Below are 27997 nucleotides of genomic sequence, written 5' to 3'. Positions count from 1 at the left end.
AACATTTCCTTGATGGATAGAGCTCTATCTTCTTTGACATGGTCCCAATGAGCAATGGACGACAAGATGTCGTCCTCTTGGGCCCTGACGTTGCTCAGCAGCTGGCAGCTCCACTCCTTATGGGGGCTTTGAACATATGAAGTTTGTGTTGAAGGAAAAAACCAGCCCTGCCTTGGGTCTGGTCAGAGAAAGAAGACCACCAAGACAGAATGAGAGTGTAAATATCAGCCTCTTCAAGCCATGCCAGTTCGAATCTAAAAGGTTTTGGGCTGCTGAGAATTGGCTGGGTATCAAGGAGGATTGGGCGGTGGTCCGGTGTAGGTTTGGTAGAGCTGTGGATCTAGTACCAGAGAAGGACGCATCCCATTCAAGACAAGTAAGATATCAGTCGAGTTTTGAGATAGAAGGAAGGGTGGATTGGTTGGACCAAGTGAAATCCGCACCTTGGAGGGGAATATCAAAGAGATTGTGCATGGAGATGAAATCAGAGAAATTTAGCATACAACAGGAAACCAGGGAGTTGGAGTTCCTTTCAAAGGACCACCTGGTAACATTAAAATCTCCACCAATGCACCAGGTGGAGGGGTTGAGGGAAGCTATCTCGTCCAATTCTTCCCAAAGGTGGTGTCTGAAGTTGGGGGAACTGGGGTCATAAACCGTAGAAAACATCGAAGGAAAAGCATCAGAGGATCGAGAAAGGGCTACTGTGACAGAATAATTGACAATAACCAATGATAAGAGGGTGTGGAGAGCCAAATGACCAAAATACCCCGATGCACCTTGAGCTTCAACAACAATCCATTAGCACGGTCTTCTGCCCCAAACTTGACGGATCTGAGAAAGGGATGGGGTCGAGAGTTTGGTTTCAAGATGGCAAGGATGGAAGTGTGGTGGAAAGAGCAAAATTGGCATGCAGCCATGCGTTCTGGGACTCGCCTAGGCCCCACACATTCCATGTGAGAATATTTATGGGAGACTGTGGGAGGAGGTAACGAGTCTGAGGGATTGGCTAAGGCCTGGCCTACAGGGGTGGCCAGAAGAGCAAGGGTGTTTGTCGCTGTTGAAGCTACAATCCACCTCGTTGAACGTTTAAGGGTTTGGGGCTGGGTGCGGTTCTTGGTGCGAGCCTTCGCGTCTTCCTTGATGAAAGCTTTAATGTCTTACTCTGGGCCATCATAGCGGAATCCCATGACTTCCAAGACCTGTAGGATGTTGCCTTGGGCCTCGTCCACCTTGTTGACAAAACTGGACGATGCATAAGCAGAGTATGAGGGGATGGGCAGCGTGCTTGCAGGGGGCATTAGGAGCCAGGTAGGGTGAAGGGGGGCATCAGGAGCCGGGTAGGGTGAGGGGTACTTGCCGGCGGAGATGAGGGAGGGGGGAGGGGGGAGTGGTAGGGGTTGGAAGGGGCAAACGTGCAAGATAAGTAGGGTGTGGTAATGAATGTGGGGAGAGAGTGGGGTCTAGAGGGGGTGGAGGGGGAAGGGTGGGGACGTACGGGGTGGGGTGAGGGGCGGGGCAGGGGGGGGGGGGGGAAGGGGCGGAGATAACCAAAAGTGGTGGGAGGATTGGGCAGCTGCAGGGGAGGGTAGCATAAGTGTGTAAGAAATTCTGGTCGGGGGTGGGGGGGGGGGGGCGCTGGGGGACAGGATGAGGCTATTGCATGAGGGTAAAAGGAAGAGAGGGGGAAAGAGAAACCGAGAAGGGTGCCAAGGTAGTTGGGGAGGAGGAAAGTGCAAGAGTCGCAGGTGAGTCCATGAGAGACCTGTCAGAGAAGGGCATGGGTTCGCTTCTAGGAGATGTGGTCTCCGGGGAGAAGGTGATGAGGTTAGAGGGCAGTGTGGCCAGGCGAATCACTAGAGAGCTGAAGCTTTGCAAAGGGAGGGGTGGCGGGAGGCAAAGGGGAAGCATAGGCGAGACCTTCGACAGGGGGTCTGCGTATTAATGCAGCCCTCAACCGGAACAGAGGTGGCAGCTGGAATCGAAGAGAAGGGGCTTTCTGCTTAAGGTATGATAGGAGGGGAAGGTAGAGTGGAGGGGGAGAAGGGTGTCAAGGATGAGAAAGACAAGGAATGGGGAAGGGTGTCAATAAAGTGGCCTCGGAGGGCGCGAGCAGCCTGTATGGGGTGGTGCCAGCTGTTTTCTGAATGATGGTAGAGAGGTGCGATTAGCGTTGGATGGCTGGATGGGTGGGAATTTCGCCAGGTACGAAGAGTTGGAGGCCACATGTCTGCTAAGTGCAGGTGGCCATTGATGAGGGGGTGACTGACCAGCAGTCGGCGGACAATTTGAAAAAAGAGGGGGTGCAGCCGGCATGTTGGAGGAAGCCAGTGATAGGCCATCAACAGATGGCGTCATGTGGTAGGAAGCCGTCAATGTCTCCATGTGAAGGACAGAAGGGAACGCTGTAGATGGCATGCAAGGGGAAGAGGAGGGACCCGACTTCGTGAAGTGCAAAGGCATCATGTGCATGGAGGGCGAGCAACTTCGGTGGGGGGGCTGTGCAGGGCTCAAGGGAGGGCATGACTGTTGAGATGGGGAAATCTATGCCCACGATTAGCCTAGGGACAGCGTTTGTGAGAGACCACAGTCCAGCCGTTCTGGGAAAGCCAGAAGGTCCCTGCGAGAGTCGTTGACTGCAATTTCCAGCAGGGTAAGGGTCCAAAATCCATGCCGAAGTCACCCGGTAGTAGAAGCCGGTAAACTCCAGCCAGATAGAGGAGAGAATACGGTTTGGGTCCACTGTTTTGATGAGGAGTTGGCTGGTACCCAAAGGGAGGTGCTCCAAGCTTTTCCAATAGACAGAGATGAGTGTCCCACAAGCCTCGCCTATCTGCCGGAAAGTTTTCATTTGCCAACAATGGAGGGGGATGTCGAATTCCCTCAGCCACAATTTTTGTTTGACAAAAGCCCCTAGGTCTCCACGCCATCTAGAGAGAGAGAGAGAACGACACCTTTGAAGGTGGGGTTGGCCCATTGGAGAGCTCTAAGGGCAGAATCGAGGCAAGGAAAGGAGAAGAGGATGGCACCATTAGAAAGGGAGCGGCAGATGAGTTGAGGCTCCGACCAGAGGTTTTGGCTCCATTTTTTAATGCCTCTAAGGTCGTGCCTCCGGGGGTTGAATCTTCCAACCAAGGAGTTTTGCAGCGATGATTCAAGGGCAGAGGATTGGGGGTCACTAAGATGAATGACCCCTTCATCGACGTGGCTGTGAAGAGGAGAAAAGGGAACAGAGGCGGGGGACCGCCCGAGCATGAGAGAATGGCTGACGGTTGTGGGGTAAGTGGGCACCTGAAGAGAGAGGTCAGTAGGAGTGGGTTACAGGCAGAAGATGGAAGCGATTCATGGGTTAGTGGAGGGTTCGGAGGATTGACCTTGGAAGGACCAGCATTATAGGAAAACAAAGTGGGGGGCTGGGGTCGCAGGAGGTGGGTGTGGTTCTCATAGAGGGGTGGGAGCTTGGGAGGAGGAGGATAAGGATGAGCCCCAGATGGAGCCACAGGGCAAAAGGTTTGAGGTTTCAATCAGCAACCTATGGTCTGATGATAAGAGGTTTCCATTTCTTTCCTTCTTGTTTAAATAAGTGTGGTTTCAATCAGCAACCTATGGCTGATGATAAGAGATCTGAATCACTAGATAACATGGTAACTTGAGGGATCAAATATGAACCTATTTCATTATGCCTTTCAACAGAAAGGTCCATATCATAGGACTAAGGTGCTTGAAAGAGAAAAATACAACCTTCAATTGTGAACATAGATGTTCATGATTACGATTAATTCAAAATATTGGATAATAACATTTTTAGTTTCATATTGGTTTAATTATAATCTACCCATGAAAATAATAGAATATTTTGTTTTGGCCATGACAATTTCTATATTTCTGGGCAAGATCTGTCCTCTTTCATTCACCAGACTCTTCTAGCGAAGTAACCAGAAAAGCGTTCACATCCTTGGGAGTAGGCCATGACCAGAAAATAACAAAACCGGTGCAGAATGATGTGAAAATAGCTTCAATCCAGAATCAAAGGTATGTCAGTACAAATTTTAACGAGATCAAGTAGCAAATATGATTGGAATGATTACAAAAAGCAGGGACATGCACGACATGAGTAAAATATAAGTTTTATTCTGTTGGACAAATTTAAATTCAAGATACAGATCGATAGTCCTAGGCATGCTTAGGAATATAAGTTAATACCAACAATTAACAGAGAAAATTTAAAGAGTTAGCCCTAATAAAAGGATGAAATCCAACACATTCTAAATGGGATTCAAGAAATGCAGATCAAACCTGGGCTGCAGTAGCACCCCAGTCCTGCAAAATCTTCCCAAGCTTCCGCCTTTGCCATGCAGCATTCGTGCAAAGAATCTTAAGCAAGTTTATCACCAACTGCACAACAAAATAGCGTTTACAGAATTAAATGATCCAACCAGAACAAACAATATCAATTATCATATACAAAGAAAAGAGAGGGGCTCCCAACATTGATGTTATGATGTAGTAAAAAGCACTAAAACAGAAAGAAGACAACAGATACCTGTCCCAGCTGTATAATAAACTCATTTTTCTGAAACGATTGATCCTTTATCACTTGCGATAAAGCAGCTCTGGATATCACATCTGAGAGAGGGTCCCGTCCATAAAGCTTTCCGTCTTGAACAAGAAGTAGCTGTTCTAACAATCACAACATTTCCCACAAAAGAATAAGGATGAAAGTGCGGCATGGTGGATAAAACAAAAATATATTAGAATCCATTAAACTGGTAATGATTACAAGAATATGATAGCCTGCAAACCCCTGATTATGTTATGACTATGATGAAGGGTACTAAGCTATAATCCTGTTTTTTGAGTTTAGAAATGAAAAATAGAGCATGGATTGTAAAAGTTATGAGAACAAAATTCACGAAGCCAAGGTATCAATAAAGGCTCTATTCATTTCCAGTGATTGTATATTTCAATTGAGCTTGGTTGTTATATTAAAAATGCGTCTGCTAAAATCTCATTACAGCTACGAAAGAGCAACGTAATGCCCTGCACGCCTCTGATTTCATTGGGCAATAGAAATATTCTACGAGATGAAATACAGTAGAGCCAAGGAAAGTAATGAATAATGGAAAATAAAGAAGAAAGAGGATTTATGCCCAAAAAAGTTAATGAATGACGGAAAAAATAAAAGAAAATAAATGAGAAAGGGGAAATGGGAAATTACCATTGTGCTCTTCAAATGCTTTTGCCTGAAGAAAAATTGAGTCTTGAAGTTTTTGTACTTAGGGAATAGGCCATGGAAATCAGAATTTGTTTTATTTATCTTTTGTTGTGGATTTAGGGAAAGGCAGGGTGCGACTGCAGAGGTTGAAGTAAGGGAGTCAAATACCTACTTTATAGATCCTGATAAGGTGATACAAAACAAAAAAAAAAAAAACTAGATTTTAGTTTTAGGGACCATGACTGTTGGGTTTTGTGGACTTTAAAGGCATAGAGTGCTTGTAAAAATGATAATTTATAGTGTAATATGCACTTTAGTGGGAGTGTGTGTGTTGACTGACAATGGGTTGGACAGTTTATGGCCCTGGTTATGTCCAAAACCCCCACCCCTGGGCATGTGGCACTATTGAGAAGGGCTTACAGTGGGTCATTCCTTGTTGAGGTCAGAAAGATGCCCAGGGATGATGTTTCTAGGCCAAGAGAACTCTATATCAAGGGCCAAAGCTTCAACAAACTTCCAAATGGTATGTACACATGACAACCGTATCATTGGGAAGCAACCTTTTAGAGGGACATGTGTACATGTACATAGAGAGTGTCCCTTTTGCACTGAGGTGACAAATGCTAGACTTGCTAAAATGACAGGGGTGGGGGGCTGAAATAGTGAAATCCAGATTCCAGGATCATGGTTCCATTGTTTATTGTCCAACTTTGACAAGTCAATCATGAGCCCTAGCATTGAGACTGTGGGTTAAGGGTTTTAATGGATCCTAGTGCTTGAGTCAAGTGGAGTGCCCTTATTGTCGCTAATTTTGACCCTTCTAAAATATTTTATTTTGGTATTAGAAATGTTTTTATGATTTTTACATTTTTTTCCAGAATTTAAGATTTTATTTCTGATGTAAAATTCATTAAAAGGGTAATTTTGAAAATTTCAGAACTTGAAAAGGTACATTTGAGGACCAAGGATCCAGCCCCCACATGTGTGAGCCACCCATATGTGGGGGCATGTGACCTTGTGGGGCCCACACAATGGCCGTTGGGTGGCACAACCCACTTATTTGTTTTGTATATCACTTTCAGTTAATAATTTAATTACTAGGAATTTTTAAAAATTAAAATTTTTTAATTCCTATTCAAGTGGGAATTCGAAAAAAAAAAGATTATCTTTGACTTCCTATATATTTTAGAAGATCTAGATAATACTAAAGTGGTTATTATTTCTAAATCTAAATAGAAGTTGGACTTGAGTCAAATTATAAGGGGATAAAGTTCCTAATTGCCACCCAAAATCATGATGGATGATTTGTGGGATGGATGGCTCTGATTCAATCTCTCTCACCCCATAGATTTTTTAATTATCAAGCTGAAAAAAAAGATAAGATAAAGCATAGCAAGGTGAAATCCTACTCCAAGTAGGAAATAAATTTGTTTCTATTTAAACTTGTTTGAACCTTTCCATAAAATTGTGATAAGCCTCATTCTCTCTCTCTCTCATGCCATATTTCTTTCTCCCATACTTTCTCTCATGCCCTAATTTTTCCTCTCTCTTTGCCTTAGGGAGTCAAGCCACCCTCTCTCTCCTCTTTTATGTGTGACAATAAAGGAAAGGTGGCATTTTCAAACCCTAAGTAAGGTTTACTGTATTTTTGAAGAAAGAACGGAGATGCCCTGTCTCGAGAGAGATCAACTCACAAATTCAGCCCTAATTTGTTCCTATAGGGTTTCTACAAACCATGGTTAAAGTTTTGAGCTCTCTAAAGCCCTAGATTAAAAGGTATTATCTGATAAGTATCCCCATCTCATAATTTCCAGCAACACCTAAAGGACTAAAAATGTGTCATCGGTCAGGGAATCGCCTGTGGGGTGGATCAAGACCTATTAGGGTAACTCCAGGCACTTCTAATAAGTCTTCCCAGTAGATTTAATTATTTATCAGTAATATTTCACATTCTTCTGTGAATTTCCAGGAACATATATTGTACTCAAAACTATAGTGGAAGATTGTTTATTGCTCCTGAATGATTTTTTATTTGATTTGGTAGTGAAAGTAAAGATCCTATATTGTATCTAGAGTATTAATTTTGATTTACAGCAGCATATAGTGGCCCATGTAAATGAAATTCAGGTATATTGAATAAAAAAAGGGAAAAGTTTATATAGAGTCGAGGCTCTAAACAATCAAATTTGAGCCTACCTAAAAAATTACACTAGAAGGGGTTGTTTTGATGCCCAAATATCCTCAAATTGATCATCTCGACATCAAGATGCATGGACATGAGAAAAAAATGGATTTCAAGTTTTGGAAATAGTGTATTTTGTAACTCGTTTATAGACCGTCAATTTTCAAGTTTTCAAGTTTTCATAGATCTATTGATCTACATTATTTTTGAAGCTTTAAACTTTATAAATAAAGATGAACATATATTTTAAGGCTGTCACAAATATTTTCAGTATTGAAACCACATTTCTCGACACCATTTGAAGGTAGGCTCTGATTTGATTGTTTAGAGCCTAAGCTCTATACAAACCGCACCCATAAAAAAAAGGAAAGCTTTTGTATTTAATACCTTGAGTTCCACATAGCCACTCTTTTCAATGACAGTGTCACTCTCTTATCCTACGCCTCCCCCATCGGTCTTGCGGACTCCACCACGGCGGAAGCCCGAGCACTTTTGGAAGGCCTCAAATCTTTTGATTCGTCTTGGAGCACAATGTTGGTTGTAGAGGGTGAGTCTAAATATGTCATCTCCTGGACCTCACACGAGGCCAACCCTCTTTGGAGGCTGATACCTATTTTTGACGAGATTTTTGACGTCTGCAGGCATATTCAAGTCTTATGGACTCATACCTGGCAGGAGGCGAATAAGGTGGCCCAGATGCTGGCTAACATAGAAGACTTTGTTTCGGTTCCCTCTTGCTTTACTGATGTTTTTTGGGTTGTATAGCATTTTTTGACATGGCCTAAGGCCTTTTTCTGTCCCTCGAGGACAATCTTTTTTGTATATCATACAGCTCTTTTACTTAATACAAAGTTAACAGATTCAAAAAAAGATTTTCGTTTTCATTTAAAGAAATCGCACAGACTACAATAAGTCCCTCGATGCTATCATGTAATACATAACATTCTCCATCTGTCAATTCTCTGTTTGAGTTTCAACTGTAACTCAGATACAAGATTCCTCTTGACCTGAGTCTCAAAGGCTTGATATGGTCTCAAAACCACGGTGAAGATAGTTCACCCAACTAAGATTCTTGTATATAAACATGAAAGATGGGATCCTCAAAGGATTAATCACAGGACACATGCTGTTGTTGGAGAAAAGTGAGAGAAGTCACTTCGGTCACCAAGTAATTAATTGCATGAAATAAAGTAGTAAAATGTGGAAACAGGAATAGAAGAAATGGGTGGAGGGAGACTTGATAAGAATGAAGCATACGAAGCAGGGGGGAAGAATCACCATCTCAAAGCATCTACGAAGAACTGACACCCCATGCAAGAAAGAAAGTACAAACTTGAATTGAGTGACATTTGCCTAAACCCAAAGTGAATGCACCATTTTAGGGATAAGCAAATCCAAGCCTAGAGCAGAGCAAAGACAAGTCCGTAATTAAGGTGTGCCAACATTATGTGAGCATTGTGATTCAAAGAATGAAAAGTGTTCAATAATGCGCCAAAAGCCAGAGAGTCAAAATGCTACAGAAAGCTCAAGGATGATAGAAAGGCAAATGCCCAAGTTACCATTAGTATCCATACAAGATATTATACGGTGCAACATAACATCTTCTAAATACAGTGTAATAGGTGATAAGTGGAAGCATAGCTAAAAAATGAGTAATGATCACCGTCTATTTAAGCACAAATGTGCATAAAAAATTATAAAAAAGTCACATCAACTAGAAGTGCATTACATTGTTGCTCATGAGTAATGTCCTCACAAGATGACATAGATAACGAGAACGGACCTGTAGATGAGCTCTTGCAACCAAATCAGGCTGAGACTTCTGAAATTGAACCACAAACTGCAGAACATCCTCTAACAATGGATCTAGCCGGAATGAACATATGATATCTAAATCTTGAAGAAGCTTCTCAAAGTATTCGAGAGCCTGGTGGTAACATGAATGTAAATCTTGGATTTTAATTAAGGCACTTGGTATAAATTATGAAGTTAGTGACAAGGTGTTCACCTTTTTCCAGCTAATAATTTTGATAGCACGTGGAGGCGTTGGAGCTACATTATCTAAACCAGTATGAAAACCAATGGGTTGGCATCCAGAAGCAGTTGTTCTATCTTCAATAACAGCTTGACGAATTCCATGGGCATTTGCCATTAGGAATTCAGATGATCCATAGATACTTGCTAGCTCAGCTAAGCATGAGGCTATGTGCTTTCTAGCTAGCTCCAAACCTCGTCCTTGAGCTTTCCTCATGCACATGAGGACATGGTAGTAGTACTGAAAATAGGAGTAAACAATAATGAGATTTTCAAAAAAATGAAACAAGCACAGGAACAACATTTTACAGCTGTCACTTCCAGTTTACAGAGGTAAGCACAGTTTGATCAAGGTCCTCAACATGCACTAACAAACACATATATGACAACGACAGTATGAGAATGTCAGTCTACAGATGACAGAGGTAGGATGCTACTGAAACCAAGCACCAGTCAATTGAAAGTATATATGAATATTAGGAAAACATTACCAAAGAAAGCAAGAAAAAATTTGCAAAACCAAAAAACTGCACAACTGGATATGCAACATGTGGCTGAGCACAAATTCTTGGGAAATTATATTAGCCCACTTCAAATCCTGTGATTTCTTTCTCTTCGCACCACATGGAAATTTCAGTTAGCATTTCATAAAGCCCCCTTTTGTACACCTATCCGCTTATTGCATATTTTCTTATCGAAGTTCACCCCTCTAAACTTCCGTTTTCCACTAAAATTCAAATCCCTAACTCGTGAAATCTCCGTCTCATTCTCTCACAGGGAGTATGTCTCCAAGCCTTTCAGTTTTTCTCTCTCGTCTTCTCTCCTTACTCCTTCTCCCTTCTTAAAAGGAGCTCTCTCTCTCTCTCACTCTCTCTCTCTCCCCCCCACTCTTTCGACATCATTGCAAAACATTTCTTACTCTTTGCATCCTCAAAATGCTTATAGATTGGGCTTGGAGACAGGGACAGCAAGAAGGTAGGCAGAGAAGAAATGAGTAGGAAGGAAGGTATGGTGGTGAGACAGGGAAAGATGATAAGGGGTGGGTGAGAGCAAGCAAGAGAGTAGAAATGAAGGACATACATGGGGCCCATTCGAACTGATGCAGGGAGAACGCAAGAAGAAAATAAAACAACCTAGAAAAATAAAAGATAAAATAAATGGAGAAAATATACCCTCTCTAACGACCTGCAAGGGAGTCTACCCAAAAGATCTTTTCACAAGACAAACTAAATTCTTCTTCTCTTCTCTATTTCATTTTTCTGGTCCAATAGTTGCATGGGTTACAAAAGAAACCAACCTAAATCCTAACTTGTTCTTTAAGAATCCTAATCAATATTAGATCCTAACCCTTCATCTTTTAAAAAATAAATTTCAAGTTCTACACCTCAATTCTCCATAGCTAAAAACTGCACAAACAACTCAAAACCGTAGTTAACAAAATATCTCACCCTGTGATGATTCCACTTCAAATTCCCGTCAAGGAATCTTCATGGAACCTATTTAATTGAAGTTAGGAATCTTGAATTCCACATTTTATTAAACCTCGATTCCACAATTTCATATCTCGATTCCAACATTTACTGAATTTCGTTCCAATTTTTTTTGAAATCCAAGTTCCACAACATAATACCATATTTCATAGGTGTAAGAACCTGTGATTTGATCAACACGAAAACTTGCTTCCACCTTCACAAAATCTCGATCCGACTTTGTTTGTCTTAATCGAAATTCCATTGAATTAAATATTACGGTTCATAGGTGCACGAAACCGTGATTCAATGAACACACAATCTCACATCAAATATTTATGAAATCCGATCTGAGTTATTCCGATCCCGGATTGGAAAACATTGGAACCAATGGTTTATAGGTGCACCCAATAACAACCCGATCAACACATGGTCAACCCTTTGGTAATATTGAATCAATACTCAAATGCAAATGTAATAAGTTCTTAACAAAGTATCATAATGTCTTTTGCAGCTAAGTTAAAGCCAGCTACAACTTGGACCTTAGAGCATTAAAAATTAAGAACTTCATGTCTTCACCCTCCTTGCATAATTAGAAATCAAAAGGCCCATAAATCTCAATGTCAACGGGATTTTAAGCGTCAAAGCATCAAACAGCTCGAGCTAGACACCCTGATCTCAATGTAGAAGGTGCATTCATTTTGTCAGTAGCAAATGACTATTAAAAAGCAACAGTGGTCTACGTTCTTTATTGATTCAAGTCATTAAGTGCACATGTATGTTTTGTAAACACCATCACGATATCCGTAAAGGACTATGAGTATCTGCTTAACTCAAAATAAATATTCTGTTCTTATAAATTTCATTATTAACAAATCAAGTATTTCTTCTTTCTTTACTCATTTCAGAGCCTAAAATAACCTCAAATCTATAGGGCCACTCAACCTTGATTCCAATATTCTGATTAAAGCTCAATATATCGTTTTGAATACTCGGGGATCCCTTGTTCTAGTCTTTAGGACTCTTTAGGACATTTGAGGATCTCAATTCCAAGACTAGGGGAACCATGGGCAAGCATACTCAATACATAAATTCCAATACTAAGGGATTCTTGCATAAGTTTATTCTAGAACCTCAAACCTTTTGGCCTATGAAACACATTTCTTGTTGATTTCCATTGCGGTTCTAAGTTGTTGGGTGTGTTCGCATAGATGTAGGAATCTCAATTCAACTGGGTTGAACCTCAATCCCATAGAGGTAGGAATCTTGATTCCATGTGGATTGAAATTTGATTCCAAAATGGTGTGAATCTCGATTCCAATTAGATTCAAAACCCAATTCCAAAATGGTATGAATCTCAATTCCAATTGTACGGGCGAAGCTTGACCTCGAGCTTGTTGTTTTCATTACATCCTTCATAGGCCATTTGAATAGTTGGTGATGAAGTCCCACAATTTGCTTGAATATTTTGTCTTCTTCAATGAACCGATTAATTAAACACTTAGTCTGCAACTTGTCGAAAAACTCTGGGATGTCGAGCAAAATCTTGCTTTCAAGCTCAAATAGTTGTATTTCATATTACATAATAGACTATCGTATTATGTTCTCAACATATTTGGCATTGATGTTACCTATTATAGTATCCAATATATTCAAGTATATCATTTATTTGATCTCGAAAGTCAGGATTTCGTGTTATATCTACTAAGTTACAAGGGTACCTTCTTCTTGACGATTGGTATTTTTCCAATTGTCACAACCGTTGATTTATTTCACCATAATTTATTTCACTAATCTCTCCTCGAAGTTCGTGGATCTCGACTCAAATACCTTCCATAGCTTTTTATTTGGCAAGGTAGATTCTTATAATCCCCTGTAATTGATTTTTTTCAATAACCCAATAAAAAATGCTAAAGATCCAATGTGTTTTAATCAAGTGGGGTCAAATTCAGACGAGTGGGAACTACTTCACCGATAGGGCAGGTGCCTCCAAAAAATTATGGAGTTTGGACAGTTTTGAGAGAGAAAGAGGAGGGAAGGGTGTTAGAGAGACACCGAGAGTAAGAGAATAAGAGGGAGAAGAAAGAGATGTTGAGGATTTTAGAGAAAGAGACTGCAAGAGAGAATAAAGGAGACTTGATGAAGTAAGGGGTTTCATTTGAATGGAAATAAAAAGTCCATAAGGGTGTATTTTTTTGTAAAATAAAAAAAAAAAATAAGACATATGAATGGGGTGTACAGAAGGAAATCTGTGAAATGTAACCGCTTGAAAGAATGAAAATCATGGGGCTTCCGGTGAAATCCAATTCTTGGGGAGGGGGGTAGTATGAAGATTTCCCTAAGTTATTTGTTATTACATTATTTACAATAGCTTTCTGTGAATTAAAATATAGTATCTTTTCAACATATCTTACAAATGACGAAGGGTGAAATATGTATCGTTAAATAAAAGGTTCAACAGGAACCTTGAATTTGCGAGGCATTCACCACCTCTGCTCCTCCTTCCACAGGCATTCCTCACCTATGCATGTGAAGGGGAAGATTTAACCAAAAATTGAATCTACACAATATAGATTCAAGGACAGCTACACAAACTCCTAAGTCTTAACAAATGCAGTCTTATAGGATATATTATATATGTACTAGTAAGCTCATACTACTTGCAGGCAAAGTGATTCATGAAAGGAAGTTCATGGAACCTACATGCTCTCCAAATAGAAAATAAAAGATACACTAAGTAAAGGATGACTTTACCCCTTAACGACTAACTAATGAAGCACCGTTTAAAACCAATCAATCAAATTCAAGGGGTAGTTACTCCTTGACTGTGTCAATCTCTCCCTGCAAGAAGTCAACTCAGTGAATTTACAGCATCACAAGAATCTTCTTATCTATTGCCCTCAAGTTAAATTATGAAGTCAACATACTCTCTAACTGATGTTTTCCCATCCATTGAACATAGAACTTCCAATATTCACCTCTATAATTCTTGATGACAACACCATCAAGGATTTGCTACACTTTATCCTCAGGCACTAATGGAAATTTCTGTTGCCAATCATCATTCCTTACTTGACTACCTTGGTCATGATACTCAAGAAGATCTGCCACATTAAAAGTGGAAGATATATTAAGGTCCTTTAGGAGATCACTTTTTCAAACATTGGTTCCCATCTTACTTAGAACCAGGGTTGTTAGAAACGGACTAGACCTGCTGGTTCACACTGGAAAACGGAAAACCAATACGCTTTCCGGTTCGGTCAGGGGTCCTAAACAGGGTGGAACAAGAAACCAGTCATGCCCCTATGGGCCAGCCGATCCACCGGTCCATGGCTGAACCAGCAGGTCCACGTTAACATCACTTTTGACCTTATCACTTTTAGTTTTTACTTTATTAAAATTGCACAAAATATTTAAAAGCGGCGGAGGGCTTCATCCTTACAAATTTACAAAGGGGTACTTATGGAAATTAAAAACTCCAGGGTTTTAAATCATATACAAGCACAACCCAACTTTAGAGAGAGAAGGGCTTTCACAATTCTCTCTCCCCCCCAAAATTTTGGGGATTGCCAGCGAGATATCTGGCCATTTTCCTATCAATATCCAGCCAAAAGCCAAATAACTCAACCTCCAAGTAAGTTCTTGTTTTGGATTTAGAAAATGCATTGAGGGTCTTTTCAAATTTTTTATAAGTAGGCTCTTCACTTTAGGTTAATCCTTTTGGTTTGTTTGAAGGGCTTCTACAATTTGCAAAAGCCCTTGAAAAACCGTAGCCGAAAATGAAAACAGAAAATGCAAAAAAAAGAATGAAATTCTTATTGATCTTTTCTTTTATGTTGCATTTTCATTGTTTAAAATAGGATCTTTTATAAACTATAATTTGCAAAAACCCTTTGAAAAATGAAAACAGAAAATGTCAAAAAGATTTTGTTTGAGTATTTCTTTTTCTGTTTTAGGCTTTCAAATTCAACTTTTAAGGTCTTTTATAAGATTCAAATTGTATACTTGTAAGAGCCCTTAAAAGTAAGAACCGAAAATGCAAAAAAAAAGAAAAAAAAAATGAGAGATGCTTTTTGGTTCAGTTTTGAAATTGTTTTAAGGGACTAAAAATTCTAAAATTGTAAACACCCTTAAAAGGTAAGAACTTAAAAAAATAAAATAAAAATAATAAATAATAAAAAAAAATAATTATATATATATATATATATAGGAAAACTTTTAAAAACACCTATTGGTGAAATTGAATAGTGTTTCACCATGAACATGCTATGTCCGTTGTTGTTTTGGCTTAAAAACCGCCATGGATCTGTGGGAGCCGTCGCAATTTCCCGTGCTTTTTTGCATGAAAAAAAATACCGCCACGGACATGCTATGTCTGTTGCGGTACCGCAACGGACATAGTAGGTCTATTGTGGCCTTTTAATCCATGGTGTCCAAAAAAATCGGACGGCGCCAAGCCTATGAGCGAAAACATTGTTCATTTTCGCTCATAGGCATTGCGTAGTGGCTTCTATATATATATATATATATATATATATATATATATATATATATATATATATATATGGGAAAGTATATGATGAGACCATTTACCTTTTGTACAAGGTGGCCACAATTAATCTTGACTATTGGATGTCAAATTGGGTGGCTGCATTTATTTCATTGACCAAGCTAAAAGTTCAAAAGAAATTTTTTCGAACTTTGTCACACACCGAAGCTATCAAATTTCACATTGGATGGTTGTAAGTAATTGTGACCTCCCGGTGCTAAAGGTAAATGGTCTCATTGTATACAATCCCTATATATATATATATATGCAGTTTTGCTTACCCACCCATCCATTTCCCAACCCTTCCCTTTCGTTTTCCCCCCTTCATCGGCCCTTGCCTCCCCTTAAAAGCCCTCGGGTCTCCTTTGCACTGCCTTCCTCACAGGAGCCGCGGTTTGACCCCAATAGCCGAATTCTATGGTAGAGAACGTCAACATTTTTCTCTCCCTCATATCCCATTGTCAACATCTTCCTTTGGATAGCTTCGGTCATGGCTAACCTCTGGTCTATCTAGAGCGAGAGGAACTCCAAGGTCTTTAGAGGCATCGACCATAGCATTTCTAATATTTCTCAATCCTCTTGTAACCTAGCTATTATCTTTTGGGTTTCCAGCCAGTGTTTTAAAATGCGGCCGCATCGGATCGCATCGCGCCGCATCTATTTCCGCGAAAAGTTTTTTTGACTTTGCCCCTTGGGGAGGGGCAAAATGGTCTTTTTGTAGTTCCAAAGTTTAGGGAAACTGTTTGGGGGGTTATTATGCCCCCTAAACGAAGATTTCCAGCCACTTTTGTGGCTTTTTTTGCATCAAATCGAGCGAAAAAAAAAATTTGGCAAAAATTTTTTTTTCATCCAAATCTTTGATTTGGCGGTTGTTTAAATACTTGGATGTTCATTTGATGCCTTTGATTGTTGATTTGAGGATGTTAAGGTCAATTTATGATAAGAAAATGGGGATTTCAGAGGCCGTGAAGAAATCGAGCACTACTTCACAGAGTCGGTAACTTTTTATTCCTTCTTGTACAATAATACTGTTATACTTATTTTTGGGGCAATGTCTTCTTCTCAATCTTCTAATAACAAGGATCCGGCTTGAAAATATGCTAAACTAAAAAATCCGCAAGATAGAAATTGTGTGATATGCTTGCTCTGTGGAAATACTTATATGGGTAGTATTTTTTGACAAAAGAGCATTTAGCCGGAATTTCTGGGAATGTAAGAGCATGCCCACAAGCTACAAATGATATAAAAAAGGAGATTAGAGAATATTTGGATAGATTGAAAAATGATAAAGAGAAAAAAGAAAAGAAAAGAAAGGAATTACTTGATGATATGCAATTATTTGATGATGATAATGATGATGATAATGATGATATGTCTGAAGTTGCTATTAGGCAAAGGGGTACTCATACTCCAACCTCAACAGAGAGGGTTATAAATATTGGTGGTAGTGCTGAGAGAAGAACACCTCTCTCTAAAAGGCCAATGGATTCTTTTTTCACCCGTAGCCCCTAAATTGTGGTTCAGGAGATAAAGAAAAAAACAAAACAAACCATAATTGACAATAAATATAAGAAAGAACAAAGGAAGTTAGTATGTAAGTGGATTGCAAAGTGGATTTACATGGCTGGCATTCCTTTTAATACTATAAATCTGGATAGTTTTACGTGTATGGTCCAGGCAATTGGGCAATATGGCTCAGGACTTATTCCTCCTTATCTACATGAGGTTAGGGAGCCCTTGTTGAAGGATGTTGTATTTGATGTGAATAAAATTTTGATTTCTCAGAAAGAAGGGTGCAAGAAATATGGGGCCACTATTATGTGTGATGGTTGGTCCGATGAGAAATCAAGGGCATTCATTAATTTTTTGATTAACTGCCCAACAAGTACTTTTTGTGTTAAGTCTATTGATGCATCAGACAAGTCACATGATGGTACACACTTATATGGCTAGATGGATGAGATTGTCAATTTTGTTGGGGAGAAAAATGCAGTACAATTTATCATTGACAATGGTGCCAACTATGCTGCAGCTAGGCATTTCTTGACTTTGAAAGGAAGCATATGTTTTGGACTCCTTGTGCAGCTCACTGTGTTAATCTTATGCTTAAGAAAATGGGTACACCATCTTTATTTAGTAAGGTGATTTCAAGAACTATGTTTGTTGTTAGATTTATTTACAATTACACCATAGTCCTAAGCATGATGAAGTCTTTTACAAAGAAGAGAGAATTAGTGAGACCGGGTATCACTAGATTTGACACGTCATTTCTCACTCTTCGAAGCCTAGCCAAGCAAAAAAGTGCCTTGAGGACCATGTTTGCTTCAGTGCAATGGAGTCAAAGCAAATGGTCAAAGCATAAGGATGGGAGAAAGGCTGAAAAGATTATTCTGAATACATCTTTTTGGAGTCAAATAATTATTGCATTGAAGGTGGCTTGCCCTTTAGTGAGAGTGCTTCGACTGGTTGATAGTGATGCGAAGCCCGTCATGGGCTACATACATGAGGCAATGACTAGGGAAAGAACTAAAATAAAAGATGTTTTAAAGGATGATGAAAATATGCACAAGGCTGTACTTGAAATTATTGATAGGAGATGGGATACCCGGCTTCAAGGCACCTCCATTCAGCTGGTTATTTTCTAAACCCATCTCTTCACTACAAGCACCCATCCATTGAGTTAGATCGTGTAATAAATGGTGGGTTCTTAGATGTGCTGGAGAGGTTGGTGCCAGACAAAGATATCCAGGATGAGATCCAGAGTCATGAATTGATTAAGTTCAAGTTAGCCTTGGAAAACTTTGGGAGAGATATTGCCACTTGAAATAGGGACACTACAAATCTAGGTAAAGGCTAAAAGCCCAAAAATAATCTTACTTGTCTCTTACTTTATGTATAGTTCCATTGCTTATTTTATACCCTTAATTTTTAACTATATTCTAAATTATAAAATATTATACAGCTGCATGGTGGGCATTATATGGAAGCGAGACACCAAATCTACGTCTCGCTATTCGAGTGTTGAATCTCACATGTAGCTCATCTGGTTGTGAGCGCAATTGGAGTGCATTTGAGCATGTAAGTCCTTTACTCCTTATTCCTTAATCCTTATTTCTGGAATTTCAATTTTCTAATCTAAATTCTAATTTATCTGATTTCAAATTTCTACCACAACTCCATACAAAACAAAGAAATAGGTTGGAGCAGAAAAAGTTGAATGATTTGGTTTATGTGCGGTATAACGAGCGGCTTAGGGAGAGGTATGAAAATCGCACGAAGCTCAACCGTAGTCAATTATATGAAGCTGATGGTGATTCCATAAGTGAGTAGACCATGGATCCAAGACAAGAGCGTATGTTTGAGGGTGAGGATCTTACATGGCTTGATGTCGAGCTAGCAACAGGGGCTAATGAAAGAAGATCGACCTAACACTAGAGCACAAAGGAGTAGAGGAGCTGCTGGGTCTAGTCGTACTTGCACATTAGCTTCAAAGGTCGAGGAGGAAGCTGACTCAGAGGAGACCGATGAAGAAGAATACATGGAGGCCGTCGAGGATGATATTGATGATGCGCATGACGATTCTCAAAATGACTTGTCTGATTGATATTTGAAAAATTGAAGTTCAAATTTCAAAATTGACTCTAAAAATGGATGATTGTATTAAGTTATTATTTACTAACTATTAACTCTTCTTGAGCTTGACTTTTGATTTGTATTTTGTAATATCATTATTTTGTGCTTATGGTTGTACTTATGGTTGTGCTTAATTATAGTTGTGCTTATGGTGCAAATTTGTGCTGATGGTTGTTGATTGTTGAATGCTTTATGAAGCTGGTTTCAAGTTTTTAGTTTCTATCAGGGGATAGTGGATAACTGGATACATAATCTCTAACAACTAATAGTTTTGAAGTTAATCATTAAACTAAAATACTTACTATCACATATATCACCTTCATATTTTTTTCTATGCATTAACTTTTTTTTTTACATTTTTTAGAATTTTTTTACATTTATTGACCACATCATCGCGATGCACCCGCATCCGGGCCGCATTGAGCCGCATCGGCCCTCCACCGCATCAGAGCCACCCGCATTTTAAAACACTGTTTCGAGCTACAAACCGCTCAAATCTTTCTCCAAGTCAGACTTCATTTTGCACTGGGTTACATCATTAGTTTCTGCCCATACAAACTCTCACTCTCATCCTATTGGCATCCCCCACTCCCAAGGGGACTATCAAACTCAACTTCGATGCGCGCTTCTTGGGCAACCCTGGTTTAAGTGGTATGGTGATTCCGCCTGCGTGGAGGCAATGCTCTAATCAAAGGTCTTTCTAGATTTGACCCCTCTTGAGAGGATGAACTTATTGTGGAATGGGACAATGCTAAATCTTATTCGGTGAGCTGCTAGGATATGCTAGTCCCCATGGCTTCTTGCCGCCATTTTTTACCGCATCTTTCATTTTTGCAGTCCTCTTTGAGTCAGCTTACATCATACTTGGTGGAAGGCTAACAACAACGCAGGTTCTTTAGCAAAGGAACAAGCCTCCTTACTAGGGACCCCATCTCTCTTTTCTTTAGCAAAGTAACAAAGCCTCCTTGTTGGGGACCCCATCTCTCTTTTTTGACAAATATGCTCTACTTCTCTCCCTCTCTCTCGCCTCTACTCCTCCCACCCCCTTTTTTTCTCTCCTTTCTACTACTACTTTTTTAGCAGGTGGACTAGAGCTGCCCTTCTCTGTGATGCTCATTTTCCTGTTGGACATCCAGCCTGTGGGTTGCCCCCACCTTCTCCCAACCCTTAAAAAAATAATAAATAGATAAATCTTTGAGCACCAGGTCAATGGATCACCTCTCCCTATCTCTCTTCTTCATTCTTTGAACCCTCATGGGCCCTATCTACTTCTCTCTCCCCCCTCATCCCCTTACCTTTTATTTTTATTGTACAACCCTTATTTTTTGTATTGTGCCTACTTCTTAACAGGCTTGACTATAAGCTTTACATCTCTCCATCCCACACACAAACCATTCTCCTCTCAATTCAATTCTTACTTCTCACTCTGCTCTTTCTCTCTCGTCCCTCTATGTACTCACTTCCCCTTCCTCCATCTTCTCCTAACTTGCTCCTCTGGCCAATCCCATATCCCCGTTTCTCCCCTCCCCCCTCTTGTCTCTTCTTTTCCCTCCTTTCTGTCTTCTTACTTTTCTATTTTTTATTCTATCTTGTCTTCTTTTCGTAAAGGAGCACCCGGTTGATGGGCTGCCCTAACATCTCACTCCTCGTGGGCATTTTTCATACCCTATGATATTTTAGTAATATATTGTCACCTGTCTCCAAAAAAAGAAAAAGAAAAAGAAAAAAGATACTCCTCATGGGCCCTATCTACTTCTCTCTCCCCCCCCATCCCCTTACCTTTTATTTTTATTGTACAACGCTAATTTTTCGTATTGAGGGGCGGGAATGGTATCAAGATTGGGATCGGGATCAGGAGGGGGGGATTGTGAAATGCTAGAAGATCCCTATGGGTGGAAGCACCGTCTGTACAATGTTAGGGATCGAGATCCTCAAATATTAGGGATCGAGATCTCAATCTTTTGGGGAACTTGCTCCTAAACTTAAAGTTTATGGTAATTTAGGATTGTATATATTCTTTAAAGTAGGGATCTCCTTACTCATAGCAAGCAACACAACTACATAAAAGTATAGTTGTGTTACTAGCTGGCAATAAATAAAGAAAATCATCAGTTTGGTTGTTCTCTTGGCCTTTAAGGTTGGGATTGAGATCTCTATCAGTAGGAATCGAGATCCCCAACAGTGGGGATCGAGATCCCCAAATTTAAAAAATGCGATCCATTGAAGATCCCTTTCCTGGAGCGCCGGTGCGAGATTACAAAGCAGGATCGCGACCTATGTTGGGTATGTTTGTTCATTTACTGAAGTACACAAGGAAAATATAGAGAAGACCAAATATCCAAGAGAAATAAATGGAAAGTGAATTATGTGGATGGTATACAAATGCTGGAACCAGCTGCATGTCAAACCTCGAAATATGCTTCAAACTTGTTTAGGAACTGCAAAGGAGTTTTTACTCTTCCATCAAGTTCCAAAAAGACCCAAGAAAAATTCAATATTATATGGTAGATAATCTGCCATAAGGGCATCCAGTCCAGTGAGCATTAAGGAAAGCAATAATATGACTAATATCCAAAGTATACGAAAGAAACAAGCCCTGGACTGCAGTATATTACACATACCAAACTATTCGATCAACTGTTGTAACTTATAAGTTGAGGTTATCGGGGACAAGATGTCATTTGGTTCACAAAACAAACATGTCGTAGCTTGACAGTTTTGGATTTAGGTACACAACTGAACCAACTTCTTAGTAACATAAAATCAATTGATAAAATTTGGTGCCATTAGAGTGTCAACCTTTTTATTATCAGTTAAAATGTTCAACTAATTTAAGTCACCAGATTAGTTGTTGCAACTTCACGAACTAACAAGTACGACACCTCAACCAATCCTTTCATCAAATTGAAATCGCAACTGACTTTAAGTGCTGAACAAAAGTTGCAACATCTCCGGATCATCAAGAAGAAAGAGGGGATAAAAACAACAATGCAGCTTCAATAGACAAGGATGGAAAGATCATGACCACTTGAACAAATCACTCCTGAATCAGTCTTCCAAAGTCCCTCATATTAAGATCTAAGAGTGTGTTTAAGACCATAGAGAGATTCTATGAGTTTAAAAACCAAGAAGAGATCATGAGCATTGTGTTCTTTCAATTGACATGAATGCTTCTTCCATTAGATCTATTTCATTTTAAAAAGATTGTTCCATTAAATCCTCATGGAATAATATGCAATCTTGACATCTATTTCAGTCAAGGTCCAACAGCCTAAGGCAACTGCTTCCTTCAAGTTTTGGCAGTCATCCTTTTTGTGACTCGAAAACTGGTTTCTCCAGTGTTAATCATGGACTCCTTACAACCTTATGCCACAAGATGAGCCTCATATCAGTATAATGAGCCATTAGATTTTGAATCGACTGGTTAGATCCCATTTGTGACCAGTAAGTGGTTTTATAGGCAGTCAAGAGAACAAGATCTCACACATGGTTCTTTCAAGAGTATCAAACTTTCAAGAGCATCTAACTCATCTTGCATAACTATGCACCGACAAGTAAGACTAAGACCAATAGCTACAAAGGGAAAATGTTCTCATGTTCTGTTTCGCAGCAGACGTCTAAGTGGCTGCTAGGAGTTCTTAGGTAATAGAAGTCAAAGAAATACTTTTCTTATGAAAAGGCCCAAGGCAGGAACCAAGGTGATCCAGGTTTACCAAAATATTTTGAGCTAGTTTAATCTTTATTTATGGGTCCTCACTATTTTAACCATGACCTTTAACTAGTGAGAAGGAAATTTATATCAACATATCTTTGATGCTAATTGTTTTTATCATTAACAAAAAAATTTCATTATTTCTAAAATAGAAGTACAAAGAATCTACAAGAAAATAAAGGTCAAGAGATGTCAAGACATCATCTCAGGATTCCATCAAAGAGTCGAAAATAATATTGATGTATTTAAGCAGCTGTTAGAATCATATCAATTCATGTACCATAGAAGCCATAGTCATATAGTTGACCTCTGCACTTGATCCTGACAGCATGTTTCATTTTTGGTTTGCCATGTACCAAGGTTTCCACCAAACATTGTACAATATCCAATTGTGGATCTTCTTTCATTGGACATCCTGCCCAGCATTTGAGAACCCTTTACGAAGACAGTGTTATTTGACATCCAAATACCACTCCCAGGAGAAAATTTCAAGTGGTCTGGTGACAACATTCATGTGGGTAACAAAAAATGCATAAACTTCAATATGGTCCACATAAAGCTAAAACATTAAACAAATAATAATGATTACATTTGGAAACATAGTCTCTTGTGTGAACGCATGTCCAGACATGCATTCGCCTGCGATACAAATTTATGTTTGTGCAACCAATAAGAAATGCCACAACACCCAAAAGTGCAGAAATATTTGATCTCCCACAAGCAAAACTTATAAAAATCAAAAGAAAAAAAAAAAAGGCAAAGAAAACATTGAGAAAGACCTTACGGAAGCGTATACGAGATAATAGAGCTTTGCAATAACCTTCTTCTAAATCAGGATTAGATTGTAATGGCTCCATATCTGCATGAATGAAGTGAAGTGTTATTGTCTGCTGGATGTGATGCTTTGCCAAAATGCCATGATAAATTTAAATTATCGGCTCACAAATAATATGTACTGACTTTTAATATACTCTTAGACTTATGTTTCCCAAGGAATAGTTGTAGAAATCCAAATGATATAGGATATAAAGAAGTGTAATTATTCAAAAATAGATAAGGGAAATTAGATGAATGATCTCACTCATATGTATGTAACTAATTGTCTAATACTTTGGATTAATATATAAAGAGACCATTTACTTTTGCTTTGTCCGTTAGATTTCAAATTGGGTGGTTGCAAGAGTGTAATTGACTAGACTCAAAGTTCAAACAAAAAAAAAAAAAAATCTCAAACTTCATGACACACCCTAAGCCATTTAATTTGACATCTAATGGCTAGGAGCAATTGTGACCTCCTTGTAATAAAGATACATGGTCGAATAGTGTACAATTGATAATACTTTACACAAATAATAGTGAACATCAAAAGCTTCCAATGGAGGCAGATGTTATTGCCTTTGGATCCACAAGATAGTATTGATTTGGGATGACACTGGTTGGTTTCCAATGAGCATCGGCCCTACAAAGGGATTAGGATGGTCGACTTTGGTCTAGACTTGAGCATGGACCACTACCTTCTCACAAAGCGTACGTCTTCCAGTGGCTGGTCATTCGTTGTAAGTTGCCAAAGGCAATCATAAAAACACACTTAGAAATTAAATCTTCAGGTATATGCTTACTGTGGCATTTCTTTCTAGGGCCATCTGCTTTATAGATGCATTTTGCGAGGGCCATCTGGCTCTTCTTCCTTGAGTTGTTTGGAATTGAGTGCATTATGTTGCTTCATTGCCAGCCTGATGGATTCTTGATCTGAATCGATGAAACATAAAAGGAAATACTGCTTTAGAAAATGTGCCAATTGGCAATTGGCACATTTTCTGGAGTTTGATTGAATAAGTCGATGGGATCAGTAGAGGCAAGAGCAGATAGGAATTCTGGTATCTCAGAGTGTGCTCTTGACGTGATGTTTGCATGGCACTGACCTTAAGAAATTTAGAGCACAAGACTTGATCTAGAGACTGGCAAACTAACGATTATGAGACCCATAGTATTGGTTGACTCATTATTGAGTTAGTTTCCTCCAATGTTGCTCCTATAACTATACATTACAGAGAAAAAAAAGATATTGTCCTGGAAGCACAATCTTGAAGGCACTCTGTGTTTACACTTTGGGCCCTCACCAGTGGGATGGCCTTCTATTATATGAGAGTGATTTACCTTCAACATGACAACTGGAGTTCACAATTCTACTAAGGATATGATTCAAGTGCATCTCATGGGTATCAGACTTTACCACTAGAGTATGGTAGTTCCCTCGTATTATAAAAGATTCTCCTGGTGTTTTAGGTGCACCAGAGGTGAATCCAAACAACAGTGGAGGTTCAATGCTATTATAGAGAAGGTGATTGCATTTATCGAAAGGATGCAGGTCATTTTTTCCTGCATATGCTGAGAGATGAAACAGAGGCAGAGTCTCTAACTCGTAAGGACTCTTGGAACACTCTTTGGTGACCATTAAGCCTACTGATGAAGACTGCATGTGGCCTTGCTGACCCAGTTCTTATCCTTTCTTATCCCTTGTTCCCATTCCCTTACCCCCTTCTTTCCCTTAAATTTAAGTTTGTATGTCCATGTAACTTGAATTACATTTTCATCTCAAGTATAATTTACTAATCTTAAGAAACAAGAACTACATTCTAATTTAGTGCCCACGCGGACACACACAACACATGCAAATGGTGCTTTTAAGGCACACCTAGTAACAAGACAATATGAAAGCACTGCTTATCTAATCAAGTGCCAACGTGCTTATACTCTCTAGTCGCATATGCTTGAGCCAATATCACTTGAGCCTTAAACTTTAAATTTCCAGAATACATATATATACTGTATATTCTATTGGTGTTTCACCATATGTTATTTTACAATGTTTGTAAGTACCAAAACTTTATTGCTAGCAGTTCACCAAGGTACACATATCAAATATAGGAATATAAAACTGATGAACAAATAGCCACACAAATGCCAGTCTGACTGTTAAATAAGATTAAAGGCAAAACCTACAAGAATTTGGCAAAAGCATTAGATGAGAACATGGAGGACAAGAAGCTACCACCAAGAACCTTCTTCTTCGTTGGGTTTTTACAGGCACGGAGTTGGCGAGCAATTGTTTCTTCCACTGCACTCAACATGGACAAACACTTTTTGTCACCTTCTCCTTTCAGTGGTAGACCAAATGCCATAATGAAAAGATCCTCTTCCTATGTAAAGTGAAATACAAGTAACCTTGACAACTCAGTTTCTATAACAAAAGAATAATCAAAACCAACACATTCATTTTGTATATGACAAGTAAAAGCAACAAGAGAATATTTCGAGTCAGATCATGTTTATCTTATCGAAGACATGAACTAACAGCCAAACATGGTTTTCACTTAGTACGACATAATTTCCAAACCATCCAAGGATATCATGAGCAACCAGTGTCTTCAATTAGATAGCTTAGGAGCCCTTCTGGAGTCTGAAGCTTCCCAAGAAACTCATTCTTACACATCCAAATGTCTGACTTACCAAATTCCAGGAACCAATTCTTTGACAATTAATGGAAATTGCAACTACTTCAATTTCTGAAAATTGTATAGAAGATACCAAGGTTCTATCAATTCCATGCACATTTTAGTAGAAAATAGCGAGTATAAGGAGTCCCCTGTAACAAACCTAAACATTTATTCTTGGCCACTAGTTCGTAAGGAGAAAATTTATTTTTCAGCTAAAGAAAAACCCAAGAGCATTAGATAGAGAAATTTTTTTAAGGCAAATATCCGATAGAAGCTTGGAAGTGCATGGGGGAGATTGGCATCAACTGGCTGACGAAGTTGTTCAACAAGGTGTTGAGAACAAAGAAAATGCCAGATGAATGGAGGGAAAGTCTGGTGATACCTATTTACAAGAACAAAGAAAACATACAGAATTGTGCGAACTATCAAGAGATCAAGCTTATGAGCCATACTATAAAGCTTTAGGACAGAGTGATTGAGCAACGACTAAGCCATGAAACGAGTGTATCTAAAAACCAATTTGGCTACAATGGAGGATATTTTCCTACTTAGGCAACTAATTGAGAAGTTTAGGGTGAAGGAAAAGACGTCCACATGGTCTTTATTGATCTAAAGAAAGCTTATGATAGAATACCTCGAGATTTGATTTGGTGGGTGTTGGAAAGAAAAGAGTCTCTGAACACTATATCGACTTGATGAGATATATGTACGATGGAGTGCTAACTAGTGTACGAACAACTTGCAGAGAGACGAGTGAGTTTTCAGTGACAATAGGTCTACTTCAAGGGTCAGCATTGAGCCCGTACTTCTTTGTCTTAGTTATGGACGACTTAACTAGGCACCTACAAGATGAGGTACCGTGGTGCATGTTGTTTGCAGATGACATAGTTTTCATCAATGAGACCCGAAACAAAGTCAACACAAAGTTAAAACTTTAGAGAGATGCTCTAGAATTCAAAGGTTTCAAAATTAGTTGGACTAAGACAAGAGTATATGGAATGCAATTTAGTAATAATAGGAGTAGAGACGAGGAAGTAGTTAAGATTGACAACTAAGAAGTACAAAAAAGACCGCACTTTCAATATCTTGGGTCCATAATCCAGGAAAATTGAAAGATTAAGGAAAATATCACACACAGAGTTAGATCGGGGTGGGCGAAGTGGAGATGTGTTGGAATTTTATGTGATTGCTGCATACCAATGAAGATAAAGAGAAAGTTCCATAGGACATCTGTGAGACCATCGTTGCTTTATGGGGCTGACAAAAAGCAATATACCCATAAAATAAGTGTAGCGGAGATGCGGATGTTGAGATGGATAAGTGGCAACACAAGACGGAAGAATTTGAAATGAATCCATTCAAAAGAATTTAAGAGTGGCACCAATAGGCGATAAGATGAGAGAGAGTAGACTTAGTGGGCTGCCATGTGTGGCGCCGACTAAGTCCAACACCTATTAGGAGGTGCGAGTTAATTCAAGTAGAAGGACTGAAAAGGACAAGGGATAGACCCAAAAAGACGTGGTTAGAAGTAGTCCGCAAAGAGCAGAATGGCGAACTAGGATTCGTGTAGCCGACTCCAATTAATTAGGAAAAGGCTATGATGATGATGATGACACATAATTGCAAGTGAGTAGACCTATTATTCAACTTATTGCTTTTCACATATATTATTCAAGTAGCATGTCATATGATGACCAATGACAGGA

The 27997-nt window shown here is 39.3% G+C and overlaps 1 protein-coding gene across 20 annotated transcripts in view; it reads right to left on the bottom strand.

The window, feature by feature from the left end:
* MAK10 (MAK10 homolog) overlaps positions 1-27997 on the bottom strand; it is a 59477-nt gene that overhangs the window by 6140 nt on the left and 25340 nt on the right. For 2 of the 20 annotated variants that reach the window (XR_016047455.1, XR_016047456.1), the window contains exons 6-11: positions 25847-25994; positions 23574-23653; positions 9406-9672; positions 9181-9324; positions 4544-4680; positions 4297-4395 (exon numbers count right to left, since the gene is read on the bottom strand). Coding sequence is in view for 15 of the 20 variants with exons in the window: in XM_006856482.4 (XP_006856544.3) it covers positions 4297-4395; positions 4544-4675; positions 9181-9324; positions 9406-9672; positions 23574-23653; positions 25847-25994 (870 nt within the window). In the remaining 5 variants the exon portion in view is untranslated. Of the gene's footprint in view, positions 1-4296; positions 4396-4543; positions 4681-9180; positions 9325-9405; positions 9673-23573; positions 23654-25827; positions 25995-27997 lie in introns of all 20 variants that reach the window. The other 18 variants (XR_016047457.1, XR_016047458.1, XM_006856482.4 and 15 more) reach the window with 12 other exon arrangements.

This window comes from Amborella trichopoda, chromosome 13 (genome assembly GCF_054954075.1).
Source record: "Amborella trichopoda isolate Santa Cruz 75 chromosome 13, AtrichopodaSantaCruz75HAP2 v2.0, whole genome shotgun sequence".
Taxonomy (NCBI): domain Eukaryota; kingdom Viridiplantae; phylum Streptophyta; class Magnoliopsida; order Amborellales; family Amborellaceae; genus Amborella; species Amborella trichopoda.
Note: the sequence above shows the minus strand (reverse complement) of the source record. Positions and strands in the feature narration are given on the sequence as shown.